The following is an 18,632-nucleotide window of genomic DNA, read 5'->3' as shown; positions in this document are numbered from 1 at the left end:
GGCACCCCCCTACCTTTTCCAGTTATCAGTTATCACGGAATCACCGTCAGTTGCATAATTACATATTTTTCAGTAACATTTAATAACGATAAAAAAAAAGAAAAAAAAGAAAATCACCAAATGGACCAACCCCCATTCCACCAACCATGAAGTTAGCTATTCAATCATGGTATGGCAAGACAGGATAACAATATATTGGATGTACCGATGTAGATTGTAGACGTGAAAATTGAAACCATGGAATTAAATTTAAAACCAAAACGAAACGATAGAATGTTGTGAAGAAAGAGAAACCAATTAGATAAGAATCCATTCTTCCGGTTTGGATGTTAAAAGCCTAAGATGTTTAATATATCACACACGAACACGACACACCCCCAACTCGGCCAGAACCCACCCACAATCAAAGCATGTAGAACGAGGCCCTTCAACAGTTCATAAATACAAGATATCATTCCACTAAGAATTAACAGAAAACCAAAACACCAAGAAATAATATAAAAATGGAGAAGTTAGACACGACAGTCAAACCAAGGCAATGCTGCTCTCACCACCTGGAGGCTTGCGGACACCACCTAGGTAGTCTCTGGAAGCTGCCTTCCCATCAGCGAAGATGTCGCTCCCACTCATCTCTCGCAGCTTCGCCTCGCTAAGCGACTTCTCAGCCGAACCGGGAGGTGCATCCCCTTTGAAGATGTCATTGCCGGAGAGCTCAGCAAATTTCTGGTTATGTATCTTCTTTGCTGTCTTCACCACCGGCTCCTCGCTAAACATGAAATTACTCTGACCTCCAGCAGGCTTTTAAAATTCACACCAAAATCACAACCCAGTTAGATCTCTGAAGAAAACAGAAAAAATAAATTAACAACAATAATAATAGAGGTAGGTAAATTGAAAAATGAGTACAAGTGGAAATGCATGTCAGAATAGGTAAATTGAAGAGCCTGTCCAAGCCTGTCATGTCCCCCATACCAGAAGTTGGCTCTCTAAATATCATCTTCCATGACAAAATAATTCAAAACCAACGGGAATTATTTTCCATGTACCATTTAAAACGATATAAAACACCCTATAAATAAGTAAATCTTTATTACCAGCAAAGAGAAATTAAAAAAAAAAACAAAATAATACAGCAATGGGAAGATTAGAGAGTAGAAGAAATTGATGAAAAATAAAAGAAAAATCAAAATGGATCCAATCCCACCCCCACACATTTAACTCACTCACGTTAGACACTTTGACGGATGTGCGTACATTACGTGGCACGGGTTCTCCCATGTCTTTGCCTTCTTTCTCCAAGGAGCGTGCAGCCAATGGTCGAGGTGGATTTTCAGGAGGGGGGCCAAATATATCATGCCCACTAAGCTCCTTGCACTTTGCCTCTGATAGCTGCTTCCTTATCGTTGCCTCAGACTCAATTTCAAGTGTCCCACTTAGCTCTCGCTGCTTTGCCACCTCAGGAATTGAAGTTGGCTTCTTGGGAGAAACACTCTCTTCAGCACTAAATGAGATCTGGCTGATCCCACTCAGTGCTTGCTGAGAAACCCAACCATAAGCCAAATTTCAGTTAGACATTCTGCTAAGCATATGCATATGAGTATATGTATCTGAAAGCTATAAGCGGAGCTGTCATGGTAATGCAGTAATGAGAGGCATGCATACTGTAGTGCACCTTAAATCTCAAAACAAATACCTGGTAAATCCGTAATCCTGTTTTATTGTTAGAAGCCGGATTAGCACTACCAGATTCTGCTGCATCATTCTCACTATCAGCTGCAAATATACCACTACCAGTCATCTCCCTCCACTTAGACCCTGAGCATGGTTTCCTGCAAATTTTAACACAGATTGTTCCAGAAGGCCTCAGGAAAACTATATAGGCAAAGTGTCATCTTGTTGAATTTAACACACCATGGAGATGTTCTGTTTTTCTGATATTTGAAAACGAGCTACAGTCTATAAAGGCATATAGATCATATCTATTCAGCAAAAATAATATTTTACTACTTACATAATCAGTTAGAAGTCATTCATTACTAGAAACTACAAAGCGATGTACCAAAACAGCAGGATGGTTGGTTGAAGGAAAGATCTAATAGAGTAATGGTCAATGAAGTGAGAGGCCTATAATTTGATGAAAAAAAATTGCATTTCATTCAGCACAAGTATTTCCTCTAAAATTTAATTTAGTGAGACCCTACTTTTTGTCAATATTTTTATTACTTCATATTCATGAGTAGCATTGAATCATATTTTTCCACCTCCCTACTAACTTAAATAACCATTTCCTATTATTCTTATCATTTAAGCATCATTTAGAAACAATCTTTCTTAATTGCTCCATTAATTTCAGAAAAAATCTTTTACGGTTTAACCTGAAATATGTCAAAATTTTAGCAAAATATTCAAAGTTTCATCTAAAATAAAGAGAACAAGCAATAACCAGTGGAGCAAGTATGTTGAGGCTCATAATGTGTTGTGTGCCTTGCCTGAAATCATGTGCATCTCACCTGAGATTTGTTGCTATATTTTGATGAATTAACCTTGAATTTGATGTTGAATACATAGTTTACAATATTGTAGGGTGTATTCATGATGTTGAATACATAGTTTACAAACAAGTCAAGTATAGAATTTGATACTCCAATTAATTAAGCTAATAGGCATTTGAAATTTGTTAGGCTTTCAAATTTTTTTGATGAATTAACCTTAAATTCGCATGGTCTTATACAATATTTTTTTTACTTTCTTCTAGTCTTTTTCAAAAGTGATGCCTCACTAAATCCAGGCATGTGCCTTGCCTTGAACCCTCCTGTTCCTCAGGCTCTGGGAGCCTCAGGCACTTAGTTGCACTTCTCACTTACAGAGACTGGCAATAACAAACAAGGCCCAGCAAGGGATGCATGAGCTGTCTACTTCCCAGGTCCACTCAAATAGACAATCATTTAATATTTCTAACCCACAATTGGCAGCCTGTACAATAGACTTATTAGTCAAACTACAAAGCATTAAATCTACAGATGTTCCTGAGCACAGTAGTTTCTTTTAGGACTTGTAGAAGACATAAACATAGACAGATGGAAAACTATCAAGGGGGAAAAAAAAAAGAACTTTAGAATGTGCCCCCAACAAAATTTTTCGTAGCAGAGGGACAATACAAACAGTCACCTCTCATGATAAAGAGGTTAATTAGAAGAAAGCATCAGAAAGAAAGTCCCAGTGATAGGTAAATGGCATATATGTAGCGAACTAGCCGGGTTAAAATTCCCTTTCCCAACAAAAAAATTCTGAACCAATAAAATAACCATAATAATGATCCTGGAAGGATATTTGAAAGGGATCTGCATAAAATGTTAGTAGCTTAATTAGGCATGATTTCATAGAAGATTTAGTTTTTTTTTTTCAATAAGTTTCATACAATAAATTGTTTTTAGTTTCTAAGAGACTATTACAAAGTTAAACAAACTAAGAGAGTTTGTAGGATTTAAATTAATTTTGCTCCATGCTTTTATATTTTAAGAGTGTTAGCAAAGCATTTGTAAACATCACTTATTCCTACACAACTAGAACATATCAAAATGTAGCATTTAGTAACTTCTTTTACCTATTGATTAGTAATGTTTCATTGAGATCAGGGAAATCCTGTCTCGGGTGTTTCAGATGCTCTAGCAAAATCTAAGGTGGGCAGTAACTCCTCATATAGCAATTCTTAGTTACCTTTGTAACTGTTAGGGAGGATCATTTTTTCCTGGTCTTTTCTGAGTTGTTTTGGTGAGGTGTATGTCTTATATATCTTGTGAATCCTTCCCTTTTTTAGTTTTAATGAAAGTTCCTTTCTTTAAAAACAGATCAGAAAAATAAAACACAATAAAAGGAAGAAAGCAAACAAAAGAAAACAAATCATGGGGATCTGACATACTCAAAAGAAAACAGCATCCCTAACACCACATGTACAAAATGTCCAAAAAACCAAGGAACCAGAAGCTCCAGAATAACAACCAGAAGGAAACCACCTCAAGGAATTTCCGATATGAATGTCATTCGAAAGAATAAAATCGATACACCAATGTATTAGGAAGGCATCTTGTATAATTGAATCCTCCAAACAAGGCTCATTATTGGACATTCTAAATTGATTGAGAATATTGAACTCCTTGAATTGACATTATTTGCATTGTTCCAAGTGTAGTAGACAAAACTATCACATATTTTAACTCCTGCAAGAACTTCCTTCCAAACTGGTATTATGAATATAGTTATGGAACTAGGAATTTAAAGAGATCGTTTCCTTTACAACAGATACACTATTTTTATATCAATACCAAATTCACCATTGCAAATATTTGGAGATGTAACACCGTAAGGGATATATGATGCGGTTGGCATACAAACTGAAGATCAAATATGCGAATTCAATATGTTGCTGAACAGGTGTTGTGAAAAGCCATGAAGTTAAAAGACATAATAGATAGGGAAAGAGATAATATTTTAGCTTGAAGGACGAGATCTTTTGCATGCAATCCATAATCCCATCTTCCTAAAAGCTACCGAGGAAAGGGGTGCAAGGCATCCAGACCTCAAACTTTGGATTTTTTTGGACTTACTATTAAGAAAGTTAAACGCAAATGAAGTTTAGGGAAATAAGAAAACATGTCTTCCAGCAGCCGTTCTTTTGATTGGAATGGGACACAACCTCCTTTTTTATCGGGGAAAAAAACAAAGAGTACAACAAGCTATCAAGTCTCGCAGACAACTGTCACTCTGACAATCCACAGCGAGTTCATTGATCAGAACAAAATAATCAGTCAGAGGAGAAATCTATCATATCCAAGTACGTCGATCTGGTTATAATTCCTTGAAGATCTGAACATCTTCATTTTAAGGGATCTAAATTCTAAAGTATCAGATCAAAAGTGAAAACCATTAGAGAGAGAGAGGGATTACTTATACATGATACTCCTTCAAATCGAGTGGCCTCATCGAATTAGGTAGATCGATGACAAAATATTTAGAAGAGGTGTACATTCCAAAGAGCATGTCAAAACCATTAACCGACCAGCAGATCTAAAGAAAACACTTCACTAAAACCCGAAGCATCCCATATCTTTTCCTTTAAAAAAAGTGGAACAGAAATCAAGGAATGCGAAAAGCATGAACAATGCAGACGAAACGGAGTTGAGAAACAACGAAGTCTCCGTCCAGCTCATCATAGGATAGCATTGATTACCACAAATGGAAACTCCAATAACAAGAGAAACTTCGAAGTTACAAGCAAGAAAAAAAAGGAGAAACAGTGCCATTGAATTTGAAGCACACTCGAGACTCGAACAGATCTCACCTTTTCAACAAGCTATCGACTTCTTCATCAGTAACCTGACCGCCGAAGAGAACTTTACTAATCCCGTCGGACGGCTGAAATTTTTCCAAGAAGAAAACCCTAAGTCGCCCAAATATCCAACAAATATTAAAAGCCATTCCATTCTCTAACAAAAACAGAAACACTTACTTGGTGAGTACGGATTGTCGGTCGCGAACCGGAAGTTGCAGAATTTGAAGCAGAGGAGTCGGCGGGAGGATTTTCGGACCATGTGAGCAGATCCGCTGTAGATGTGTGAGGCTTCCTCACAGGAGTAGTTCTCTCCATTTTCGTTCAACTTCTATCTTAGTACTCTAGCTGGAGTGCTCGCCTAAACAATGAGGAGTGAGAACGAAAGGAAAACAGGTCTCCAGATCTCTCCTCTCTCACTCCTCTCCTTGCCTTTAATGGTTTTAGTTTTAAGAAGCACTTCTGGCTCTGCGTTTTCTCTGTCTTCACGCACAAAAAAGCTCGATCTCCGGAAATGACGTGCCTGTCCTCTCCCTTTCTCTGTCTCTCTCTCTTTTTCTCTCTTCTCGCCTGCTCTCGCCCACTATATGAGTTTCCCAATCTGCTACTCTACCTTTTTTAAACTTTAAAACTGGAGGATATACCTCATACCGTCCTACTGGCTACTTCCACCACTAATTTGAATTTTCAATTTTTGTTTCGCTTCGCCTCTCATTCGTTCCGTACATTCAACCGGCACGTGTCTGTTTCTCCATGATAGACAACCGGCTCCACTCGGTTTCAGTTCTGATCAGAATCAACGTATTTAGGGGTGAATTCACCGAAATTTCCCCACATTGAGAGCGAGGGTAGAGCAACCTAGGCCAGAAGTAGCGAAGGTTTCGGTTTCAGAAGGTTGATTTTTGAATTTCAAACTGTCATTCGAGGGGTAGTTTGGTCAAGGCAGGGTTATTATCTGCTAAGACGTTAGACTAAACGAGAGATTCCGTTACATCTTACTATCTTAGGGACCAAATTATGAAAAACGCCTTGGAAATTATCAGAATGACCAAAATGTCGATGTGACGGGAATTGCCGTTGCGAGTGAGAATCGACATGATTGGGGGGATTTGGGGAATAAATAGTGTGTGTGGACTGTGGAGGTGACGAGAGCAGGCGGTGGATGACGGAGGGGAGGAAAGCACGCGTGAAGTGAAGGTGATCGGCAGGATCCGGTGCAACTCCTGTCATCGGAAGGCTGCAGACTCCAACTTCTGTGGATCGATCCAATTCTATTTCCTAGTCTCTCATTATGGGGGCATGCGTCCATAAAACGAAACGGTTGTGAAAATGGTAATCCAGACTCCAGACTCCAGCTGTATGACATATTCAGCAAAATGGAGCTCGACAAGGGCCAGGGGTGGTCACTGGTCAGTGGTCGTCCGGTGTTAAGACATAAAGACAACCAGTCGGAAACATGGCCGGACTCCAGCCAGAAACTCCAAATCGGACCTGCTACATCCAAATACAGAGCTATTTCTTCACATCAATCTCTCGGTACTGCCCCCCGCAGGCCACCCTTCACCTCAGTAGCCTAATGCCAGTAACTAATAAATGTTGTCAATGCTGAATTTTTCAATATCCACTCATGAAGCATGATGGTCCACGAATAACTTCTAACTCTTCTCCATTTCTCTCTCCGAGTTCGGCTCCCGTCAGGGCAACCACATTCGAGCAGCTTTTACAGTCTTATATCTCCATACTTTAAGCTTTATTTCATTTCATGGAGAGATATTTATATCTAAACTTGTAAGAGACTTCCTAGTAGTTAAGTCTATTAGTTAAGCACTTGCATTGCATGTAAGAATTTTTTTCATATTAATTAATTGAATTTTAGATATATCATAATTAAGAAATGAATAAAAAATTAACAAAACAAATAATATAATTAAAAATAAACTTAAATACTTATAGTAAATGTACACATGCATTGCAATGAAAATTTTAAATTATAATAACAATTATTATTATTATTATTAAATTTTATATTTCATTTCTATCATAAATAAAAATAATTTTTATTTAATATGATAAATGTATAGCATTAGAAATGTTCCTAAATGTTTTTGAAAAGAAAAATCTATACTTTTTATAAGTTTCTTTGAAAAGTTGGATCATTGACCTCCCATTTAAAAAAAGAAAATAGCTTTGTTTTTTGATCAGTTTTAAATTATATCCATCTACATTATATAAATAATTTTTACATATCACACAATTTTTGTTTGACATAATTAATATATAAAAATCTATGATGTGGGAAAGACATGGTACCGGAAGAGTTTTGACCAATCAAAGCCATCCATGAATTTTGATAAATAACATCTGATTGGCTACCAAATTTTTTATACCAGCTAATTGGTAAAAAAAACTAGATATCATATCTTTTCAATATTATAGTCGAACCCAATTTTCATATATTTTTTTGATTACATGTATTTTTTTATTACTTACAAAAATTTATTATTTAACTATAATATTATCAATTAATCCATTTGACCCAAACCACTATCCCACCACCCAAAAAGAAAAATAGTGTGATTTCTAGATTGACATTAATTTTGTATTACATTTCCATCATTGATAAAATTATTTCTTATAATATTTATTTTTGTTCAATACAATGAATGTATAATATTATAGATGTGCTCAATATTTTATTTTTGTATAAATACATAACATTAGATATGTGCCCAAAATTTTCTCTACTTTTCAATTTTTGTGATTCTTTGTATTTTCCATTTTTAAAACTATTATTATTTGACTATGACATCATTTCATTTATAGATTGATTTAAATTTGTCATTCCATTTTCATCATTTATAAAAATACTTCTTACATTTCATACTTATTTTTGTTCACTATAATGAATATATAACATTAGAAATGGGTCTAGTTCTTTTTTTTGTATTGTATATTTTACTTATTTTATTTTTCATTATTTAATTATGGCATTATTTATTAACCCATTTGACCCCAAATGGTTAAATTTCTTTCCCGCCATTAGGAGGGAAGAAAATGGTTTTGTTTTCAAAATATTTTTAAAAATATTTATTTTTATATTATTAAAATTAATATTATGGATTTAATTAGTATAATTTAATGATGAAAAAATACATCTTAAATATAAGATTTAATAACAAAAGATACCTTAGATATGAGAATTAATAAGAGAGAATACAAAAGTAGCTTTATTTCAATCAGTTTGAAATTTTATATTCCATTCCATCGTTAATAAAAATATTTCTTATTTATCATCAGTGTTTTCAACCTACCGTTGCCTCAACCAAATCAACCGTTCAAAACGTCACTTGGCCTTGATTTTCAGGTTTGGTTTTGTTGAGACTCACCCTTTCGGTCAAAAACTGTCTAACCCAGGTAGTTCAACCATTGACCCCTTCAACTGGCTATAGAGTCATGGGTTGCACACTTAATTATGTGCAAACTTTTGGAGGCCATAACTTTGCACTCCGATGTTTTCTTTTACTTTAGGTAAATTTTCAAGATCAATATGCCCCAAGGGCCTTAGGTGTCTTGCCTTGCTATTTTCACAAAAAAAAAAAGAGTCTCTTTTTTTGCCCCAAATTGCAATTTTTAATCTTTTTTATAAATAAAAATTAAAACTAAATAAAAAACATAAATAAATGTAACAGAAGACATATATTATATGTAAAACATAGTTATACACTATTTATGAATACAATATGTATTTTCACACACACACACACATAGAGAGAGAGAGAGAGAGTGATGATGTAGATCGGTTTGACCCATTCAACCTTGATGATTGAACTGGTGACCTATGACTTGAAGGCAAAAAAGGTTAAACTTCGGTCGGTTTTTAAAATATTGTTTATCATACCTATTACTGTTTAGTATGTCAAATATACGATGTTAAAAATGTTTTCATTTTTATTAAATTTATATATTTTTTTGCATTTTATACATTTTTTAATTTTACTATTTAATTGTGGCAACATGGATTGGGCCATTTTACCCAACCTGGTTTAATTTCTTGTTACCACCTAGATGAAAACACTATTTTTTTTTCTAGGTAGATTTTAAAAGTTTAAGTTTTATGTTCTTGGAATTATTAATTTATTATGTATGGATTTAATTATAGAATTTAATGATGAGAACAAACAAAAATGCCTTAAATATATGAATCAATGAAAGTGAATGCAAATTAATACCTTAAATGTTGGATTTAATGAGAGAGAATTGAATGCATTGAGTATCTTAAAATTACATATTTTCAACTCATTTAATAGCAATATTATATTACCCTATTTGCCCTCATTTTTTATCAATAAATTTAAATATAGAAGGATAATTTTGGTCTTCAAAAAATTCCAAAAACATTCTTGATGCTATTAATACTTTTTAAAGTAGTACCAATAGGGTAATCTAATATTGCTATATAAAAATATATTCTCTCTAATCATATATAATAATACATTTAAAAATGAAATCTGTAGGTATTTCAATCAATTCTACATTGCTATACAAAAAATATGTTAATAAACATTTTTAAACCTAACCAATCCACCCAATAGGGGCGCTCATAACCGAACCGTGGGGCATTTTTTGTAATTGAACCAATAGTACCATTTTTTAAAAAATCGGTAACCAAAACCTATCAGTTAACCGGTTAGGTTAACTGTCGGTTCGGTTCGTTGGTTTTCAGTTTTTTTAATTATTATAATATATATTATAAAAATATAAAAAAATTATAAATATATAAAGTATTATATTTTAAATAATAAATAATAAATTTATATATTATAAATATATATTTATATATAATGCATATTTATTAATTTATAATATATAAATAATATAAATAATAGATATAATATACATAAATATATATAAAATATATGGAAATATATGTATACCGGTCGATTTGATTAACCACGAGTTTTCTATATTAATTAACTGAAACCGAACCAATACCTTTAATTTTTAAAAACACTGAACCAAAACTGAACCATCAATTTGATTAATTAATTTTTTAGGGTTAGCATATCATTAATTGAGCCAGATGTGTTTTTTTTACTACAAGACACATTTTTGCGATCCCAATGAGCCCCCTGCAACGCTGTAACCTGTCATGCTTGTTCTGCGGATCACAAGCTGACGAGAGAATACGAATGCTATGCTTGGAAGTAGTTTCTGCTGGTTTTCTTCTCTCTACAGACATAAAGGGGGCCATAATTGTCAACTTTATTCTGTACTGCCACTGTGTCTGTGTATACCCTTGTGGACCGTTGGAACGTTCAACCGGGAACCGGCCTCTAAAACGGTTATTTGTCCAGATCAATTTTAAAAAATTTGATTCAATGTTTTATAAGATTTCTGTTCTTCTACCCACAAGAATTCTATTCACATAACACTTACTCTATGCATTGGGAACATCTCCCCATGTATAATAATGTATAAGAACATGAGATGTTACTCATGTGTGACTGCCACCTAATGTGGCTTCATCTTTAGGTTGCTAATTAAATGACAGAGAAAGTTGTAAATTTTTTATATAGAGAAAAATCCATTTGTTTACAATCTCTTTCCACAGCCCACATGGACAGAATAAGTAGTAGTTCTTTGAATTTAGTTAGTGTCTGTGAAGATGTTTTCTAAGTAGTTTAAGCATCATTTGGGAATGGTGTTGGCAACTTATTTAGAAATTTGGTCAGGTAAAGAATCATCCAAATCAAGGTTCAATTGATCTGTTCAGTCAAACTCTACAGCAAAATATTTAAAGAAATTATGTTTAACTTTATTACAAGGCTATTACTTGTTGACCTGTTGTAATAATGGTAAAATAAAATTTAGTTTTGAGTCTGTGGACAACTATAAATTAATGCTTGGCTCCCTGTCCAATCCACCCTGAAGACCCCATATAGTTGTGACCGACATTGAGTAATACCCTTTTATTTATTTTTATTAAAATGATGTCACTAATTGGCCTCACATCAGTACATGACCATCCGAAATTTTAGTTTATTTTATGAGCATATAATGTCAATATTTAGGATCTGTTTGGCTCATAATTAGAATCAGAATTGGAAAAACTGAAATAGATTCTTATTTCCAAGAGAGAGAGAGAGGGAATCACCATTCTATCAAATGAGAATGGGATTCTGATTCTACTCAACCAGATGGTCGAAATTTAAATGAATCATCCCAATTCTGATTCGTGACCCCTGTTCTTGTAAATAAAATTGACTTTTACTTACTTTTTATTTTTGATAAATCTTTACTTACCTTTACCTCAGTCTTTTTATAGAAAGTGAAAAAATGAGATTGAATTTTTAATGGAGAAGATGATGGTTTCATGAGAGAGAGAGAGAGAGATTTCGTTCAACAGAAACAGAGAGAGAAGTGGAGTCGTTAATATTGGACAGAAAAGGAAAGCCAGCGTGGCATCTATCAACTACTCACCAAAGGGTCTACTTGGCGCAATGCCTGATATGCAAGCAAGGACTCCGGATCTCTTACCTACAAGAATTTTGTTCATGCCTACCTATAATACACTATCCCCGTGAATTGAAAGCATCTCCCCCGATATAATACTATGCAGAGGATGAGATGTTCTCCATGTTTGATTCCAATAAATATGAACAAATTTCTCATGGGCAGGAGATTTAGACTCATAAGCAAACCGCTTCATTTGCCCAATTTAGGCCAAACCATACGATTTTGCTGTACTAATTATCAACTCAACCCAAATTTAGGCATTTAACACACACAAAACCTGGCCTACGCGCAATTTTATATTCCAATGCAGATGAGTTATAACCATCACCAGAGCTTCAGACACCATCCATATATCATCTTCATGTACAGCGCCAACACCCTTCACAGTTTTTAATTAGAGAGAGAGAAAGGGGCCAAGTGGGCAAGACTAGTGAGCAGGATAATGAAGTCCACGTGCAACTTGACTTGCAACGTACACAAACAACAAAACATGGGATTCCTTAAAGAAACCAAAGCGTGGTGATTAGATTATATATAGGTTGAAGATTTATATGCCCTATCTTTCATTGTTTGGCTTATTGATTGATTGATCGATGATAATATCTTACTTCACTTTATTGTATTGATAATATATTAGATGGCACAGCTGCTACTCTCCCACCTGTCAAAGTTGACAATAATTTTGGGAGCAGTTGGTCCACCCAAACTTAGTCCAAACCTACTAAAAACAGGTACAGTCATGCAGTGAATTCACTGTACCAGGGCGCTGCAGGACCCCATTGTGCACCATTCGTTCGCCGTTCGTTGTCATCCACGGATGGTGGAACCTGGACCTGCTCCACACAGTCTGTATCATATTGTTCCTTTGTTTTGCACAAGCCCAATTTCACCGACATCTCATTCTCAAAAAAAGTCACCGACATCTCTTACCACGTTGGATGGTCTACGTGGCAATTTTACTTGACATGTCAGCCGCATCTAGGGATCGCTGCTGATTGGATTAATTATCACAGAGAATATAAGACCCCACCACTGAACACATTGATTTGACTTCATTCATTTTCCTTAGATCGCTTGATAGATAGTTGGATGAATCATGAATCAACTAGCTAGGACTAGGAACCACCAATGATCGATCAACACCTTTGATATGTGATATGTGGGGACAGTCATTATTATAACATCAACTTAGTCATTGAGCATGGATTCGGAGTGGGGATTGATGTAACCATTTCTGGCTACATACCAATGTTTTGTGATGCCAAAATTTTTTGGCTAAGTACCTTGTTATTTGACCCGGTGGTGACGTGTCTTGGTGATGAGCTACTTGTTGGCGAACTGTCTGGTGGCGAACTGCCTAGTGGTGAACTGCCTGGTGGCAAGCTCCTTAGTGTCGAACTGCCTGGTGGCGAACTCCCTGGTGGAGAGCTACCGGGTGGCGAGTTCCCTACTAGGTGGCCTATGACTTAGAGAAAGGTGGAGCTCCCTAGTGCAGCGCAACCCGACCGCCTTCTGCATGAGGTGATATTCTTTCCTTCGTAGGCAGTGGGAGCTGAGGGACCTGTGAGAACTCCATCTTTTCCTCCTCTTTGCAGGCACCGGGAGCAGAGGGACCTGCGAGAACTGAATCAGAGGACCCGGGGGTATTTTCCCGGCGGGGGCTCTCCGACGCTTAAGTTAGCACTCTGATTGTAGAGAGCTTTGAAGATGATATTGGAGAAACGAGAGAGCTAGAGAACAGGAATTACCTCCATTTTTTCCATCCTCCTCCCCTTTGGGGGGTGAGGTCTTTATATACCGAAGTCCTCATGGGTTAGGTGGGTGAAAAGCCTCCAACCGGTAAGACTCGTCACATCCCGTCAAAACCGGGGTACGGTGGTGAACTCCTCGAGGTTGTCATGCTGGCGCCTGGGCCAGGTTGTCAGGGCGGTGCCTGCGTTAGTCGGCAGGTCGGTGTCTGGGCCAGGTTCTCAGGTCAGCGCCTGTGTCAGTCGGCGGGTCAATGTCTAGGCCAGGTCGTCAGGTCAACGCCCGTGTCAGTCGGCGGGTCAGTGTCTAGGCCAGGTCGTCATGCAGGAGATCTTCCTACGATACGTCAAACTACTCTTGTACTGAACTACCCTACAAGTGGCAAGTTGCTTAGTGGCGAGTTGCCCATGCAATGCCGAGCTGTCTAAGTTGCCAAGCTATGAGGGTGAGCTGCCTATGGTGAGCTGCATGTGGCTAGCCGCCTGTAGGGAGCTGCCTGTGGCGAACTGCCTATGGTGAGCTGCCTGTGGCAAGCTGCTTATGGCGAGCTCCCTGTGGCAAGCTGCTTATGGCGAGCTGCCCGTGGCAAGCTGTCAAGAGGTCACACTTAGTTGGCATGAGGTGCCACGTGTCACAATTCCACTGGAGGGCCAAATCTGCCCTCATCAGGGATCATACTCTCTAGTTGCGATCCTGATCCTTTTTCGGGAGAAAGGTTAACCTCCACATGATTTTTAAAAACGAACTGGTGATTGAACCAGTCAGAGGTTCGGTTATCGGTTTGAATGGTCTGATTGTTTGGCCCCAACGGCCGACCTATTTCTGACAAAAAAATTAATAAATTGGAAAATGGTCAAAGTTGTTCGAACGATTCGAATAGTTAATCGACCGGTTCAGCAGTTTGCTGACCAAAATCAACGATTTTAAAGAAAAAAACGATTTTAGAGGAAAATCAAACCAGTGACCGGTTCCCAATATTTTTGATCCAATATCCAGTCCGGTCCGGTTTTAAAAACAGTGAACCTCCATCTTCAATCCCTCAGGGAGATGGGTTCTCATCAAGGGACCCAAATTCCTGACCTTTTCAATTAATAGTTTTTTTTTTTTTCTGGAAAAGGGATATACTTAAAGGAAAGGAAAATTTTAAAGCATAATTGAGAAGGCCGGGATTTCACTCGCTATGCCTATCCCTGCCAAAGCAGTTTCCATCATTTATCCAATTAGGTGGGCGAATTCAAGTACATAGAAGGGACATGAAAATATATCATCTCTAAGATTGAGGATACTAAGTAGAAAGGTAAAAAAAACAAAAGAAAAGGAAAACAAAAACGTAAAAGGTAAAACCATAAGTCCCAAACCTCAACTTGGTTTACATGGGACACGGACATTGATATTTTTCTTTATTTCTTACCTATTCACCCTTAAAAACGGACCATATTTAAGAAACCAAATTTTATTTGACCCCTCCTATTTTATTTGAGTAGGGATAATTGTAAAAAAAAATAAATTTATTCATAGATTTTATAACCATATAAAATTCTTTTCCAAATGTTGGTGGAAAAAATTGCTACACTGCATTCAACATAGATCCCAATGGGAATACGAGGTAAGAAAGCTCAATCAAGTTGACTCGGATTTATGTGGAATCAGTTAAAACCTGGCCAAGTGAATTTATGTTGATGGCATTCCTTCTGAAATCCGACATTATTGTTTTAAGAATAACTGATTTAAAGAGTATTCATAGAAATTTCTTTTCCCTTTCATTTTTAGCAATCTTAATATCAACGTTTATCAAAAACAGATAATTCGTATCACATTGTAACCTGATTTCAGCGAGATTGGATCTGCTCGATCCCGACAAAGTGCACCTCACATGCGCATTCCATTATGTACTGGGAACATCTTTAGTACTTATGTGTTATTACTTATTATTTATGGGAGATGTTTTTAATACATGGGGATGTGCATGTGAAGTCGTTGTGAGGTGCAGTGTGTGAGAAGCAGATCCCAATTCAAATTGAGTCCTTTCTGATTTCTCATGTGAATAGGAGGCAGGGACGGATGCAATTACTGGAGTAATGTATATCCCAATACAAAGATTTGTCTGATATTGATCCAGTAGTTGAGATAGTCACTTAAGAGAATACTTTGGATCTCTGGCCAAACGATTGCATCCTCACATAAAGAACATCTCCCTTTGAACAAAATATAAAGTACAAGAAATTTCCCAATGGGATTATTTGGCCAACTGATCCAAACTCCACTCAACATCCCTTACGTGCATCTTGTTCAATCTCCATCCCATGTAACAATGCAAATCATGTAATACCAATGACAATGACTCTTCGGTGGCATTTGATAAATCTGAAACCTGAAGTTTGAAAAGTTAAAAAGATATTAAAAATGTTTGAAATTTAAAAAGAGGCATAAATGATTTTCTACTTTTTAGAGGCTATGGATAGATAATGTTGTTTGTGTTGGATCAAAACTTTAACATCTCAAATTGCCTAATTTTACTATTTTACCCCTATAATATGATTCTCTCCTCCTCTCCACACACACTCATATTGACATGTCTTAAGTATTATAAGCCCTCTTTTTTTTTTTTTGTGTGTGTGTGCAGAGCATAACAACCTTCAAAACAGACCTCCAAACAGTCTCACAATGATAAACCATTTATTATGAAGAAAAAATTTCCCAATAAACAACACCTATAAAACCAAAATGCAGCTTTGTCTATCTCAAACAAATCAAAATAAATATATACAAATCAAACAACTATGATAAATAAATCAAAATGCAGCTTTGTCTATCTCAAATAAATCAAACAATTGCAAACAAATCAAAATATTTAAACATAAACAAATCAAAATATGACTGCCTCTATCTCTTCCAATTTGGTTTACGATGACGGGGAGATTGGTGTTTTCTCTTTGTCTATCTCAAAAATCTAAAATTGGTTTCTTATGAACAGCCATTTGAAGAAGAAGAAGAAGAAGAAGAACACACCTTTGCTGCTTGGTCACCATTGGCTAGGCGTCTAGCCTGAGGATGCTACTTTAACACCTAAAAAATGAAGAATACAATAAGAAGCAACACGAGAGATTAGATGTATAACAACGAAGAAGCAAAATGGAAAGAAAAGAAAGAGTTGTGACCATGAACATACTTGGAGCAATCTTCAGACGTAGCGTAAGTGATGATCGCCTTTCTCGTTCGAGAAAATACAAATAATCTTAGGATTTTAGGTTTGGAGTTAAGCAGGGTCAAATCACATCATTTCAAAACTATTGAGGGTATTTTTGACTTTATGTTAGCTCTGAAATGCGTTATCAAACACCACCTTACTATTGCAATTTATGGTTATATATAAATATGAAAAAGCGTGATTGGGGAGATTTTATTATTATTATTATTATTATTATTAATTTTAGTTTTTCGTCACTTTGATAGGATTGTTTTATTTGTTTTATGTTAAGAGAGAATGGATGGCATTGACGTGAAGCCACTTTGCTAAGCAAGTTTCCGCATGATATAAAGAAAAAAGACTTCTTTATTCGGTTGATACAGTAAAAAAATTCCAAAACCTCATAAAAATAATAATTGAAAATGATATCTGGTTAAAAAAAAAAAAGGAAAATTTAGAGTTCAGTCATTGAATATTGCTTATTCATGGTGTAGGCGATTTCCAAGATTAAATAGTCAACGGTGGATTTTGAATTCTTGGTCATTTATGCATGGGCACATGGTAGTTGAAGAAAGACCGATGGATATTCTATTTGTTCGTAAGGTTTTCAATGGATAAGATACTCAATTAAATTTCGGAAAAGTATATTGCATCACATTTTAGAATTTAGAATTTTACTGTAATTTTATATAATTCAAAATAATAAATACTTTCACCTTAAAACACCAATATCTACTCGTATATTAGCATTAATTCTGAATTACTTTATTGGTAAGAATTCTTAGTGTGTATTTCCGATAATTACCAGCTTGATGAAGGTTGCATAAGACCTCTAGGATATTTTAGAATTTGAAACTCTATGCGTTATTAGAGATTAGAATTGGTTGGTGTCTTTCTCTCTTTCAAGACATCTCCACATTTTTTAGATAAATCTTAAATCAGATTATAATTTCTTAATTTTTAAAAGAATTTAAGTGACAACATTGACTTAATGTAACTCGATCTAACATTGAAAACACTGGAGCTTTAATATTGATGAGAATCAAGAGAGAGAAAGAGATAAAGTTTTTATTTATTTATTTTATTTTTTATTACTTAACCATCCCCAAAACCCATAACCCCAATATTGGTGCAGACGGGATCTGCCTCGGTCCCCACCACAATCAGCCAGAAACCTTACGAATTAGTTTTTTTTTTTTTTTCTTTTTTCACTAACTAGCTAGTTGGCACCTTGTATTATGGTTATGCAGCTTGTTTTCTAGTTTTTCCAATGCATATTTTATTTGGGTTATCTATAAAATACCCTCGGTTTCTGACAAGGGGAGGTTTAATGCAATTACCCTAAATAATAAGGCAAGGGATCGAAAGGGAAGTTTATGGTATTGTCAGAAAAGCTAGGGAAAGTTTAAAGTATTTTACCTTAAGGTCTTGTTCGCATTTTGGTAAGTTATTTATCCGGGTAAATATATTTATCTAAGTGTTTTCTAGGAAAGACTTATTCGGATAAGTGCATTTACTCATGTTCTTTTATTTTCCATGCAAATAAGACAATGATCATTTTAGCCATAAAAATCCATTATCGTAAGGGGCATTTTTGTTCTATTCAAGTATTGGCAACTTTTCCCAAATGTGAAAAATCTTTTACCCACCTAGGAGATGGGTATCACTTACCCACACATTAATCTGAAATAAGAACATGTGATTCTTGGTCAATGGGAACCAAAATCCCATTGACATCAAAATCCCCTTGACCAACTTTCCCCCCTCTCAAAATCCAGAAAAAGAACGCCCCCTAGATAGTAATAATAGATGAATGTTTAAGACTAAAAAAGATAACTGAATAATAGCAACTTG

The 18,632-nt window shown here is 35.7% G+C and overlaps 1 protein-coding gene across 2 annotated transcripts; it reads right to left on the bottom strand.

The window, feature by feature from the left end:
- Positions 1-297: 297 nt before the first annotated feature.
- On the bottom strand, positions 298-7,071 carry LOC148850472 (uncharacterized). Of its 2 annotated transcripts, none has more exons than XM_088944850.1 (5): positions 5,507-7,071; positions 5,339-5,412; positions 1,694-1,829; positions 1,228-1,536; positions 298-798 (listed from the first exon to the last, which is right to left on the bottom strand). In XM_088944850.1, the coding sequence occupies exons 1-5, from the start codon at positions 5,642-5,644 to the stop codon at positions 526-528; spliced, it is 930 nt and encodes a 309-aa protein (XP_088800976.1). In that variant the 5' UTR covers positions 5,645-7,071; the 3' UTR covers positions 298-525. The 2 variants fall into 2 exon arrangements, with proteins under 2 accessions (XP_088800976.1, XP_088800977.1); XM_088944851.1 differs by having other exon boundaries at positions 1,255-1,536; positions 5,507-7,065.
- Between the last annotated feature and the right edge of the window lie 11,561 nt (positions 7,072-18,632).

This window comes from Nelumbo lutea, chromosome 5 (assembly GCF_056320005.1).
Source record: "Nelumbo lutea isolate HS-2025 chromosome 5, American lotus-T2T, whole genome shotgun sequence".
Lineage (NCBI taxonomy): Eukaryota > Viridiplantae > Streptophyta > Magnoliopsida > Proteales > Nelumbonaceae > Nelumbo > Nelumbo lutea.
Note: the sequence above shows the minus strand (reverse complement) of the source record. Positions and strands in the feature narration are given on the sequence as shown.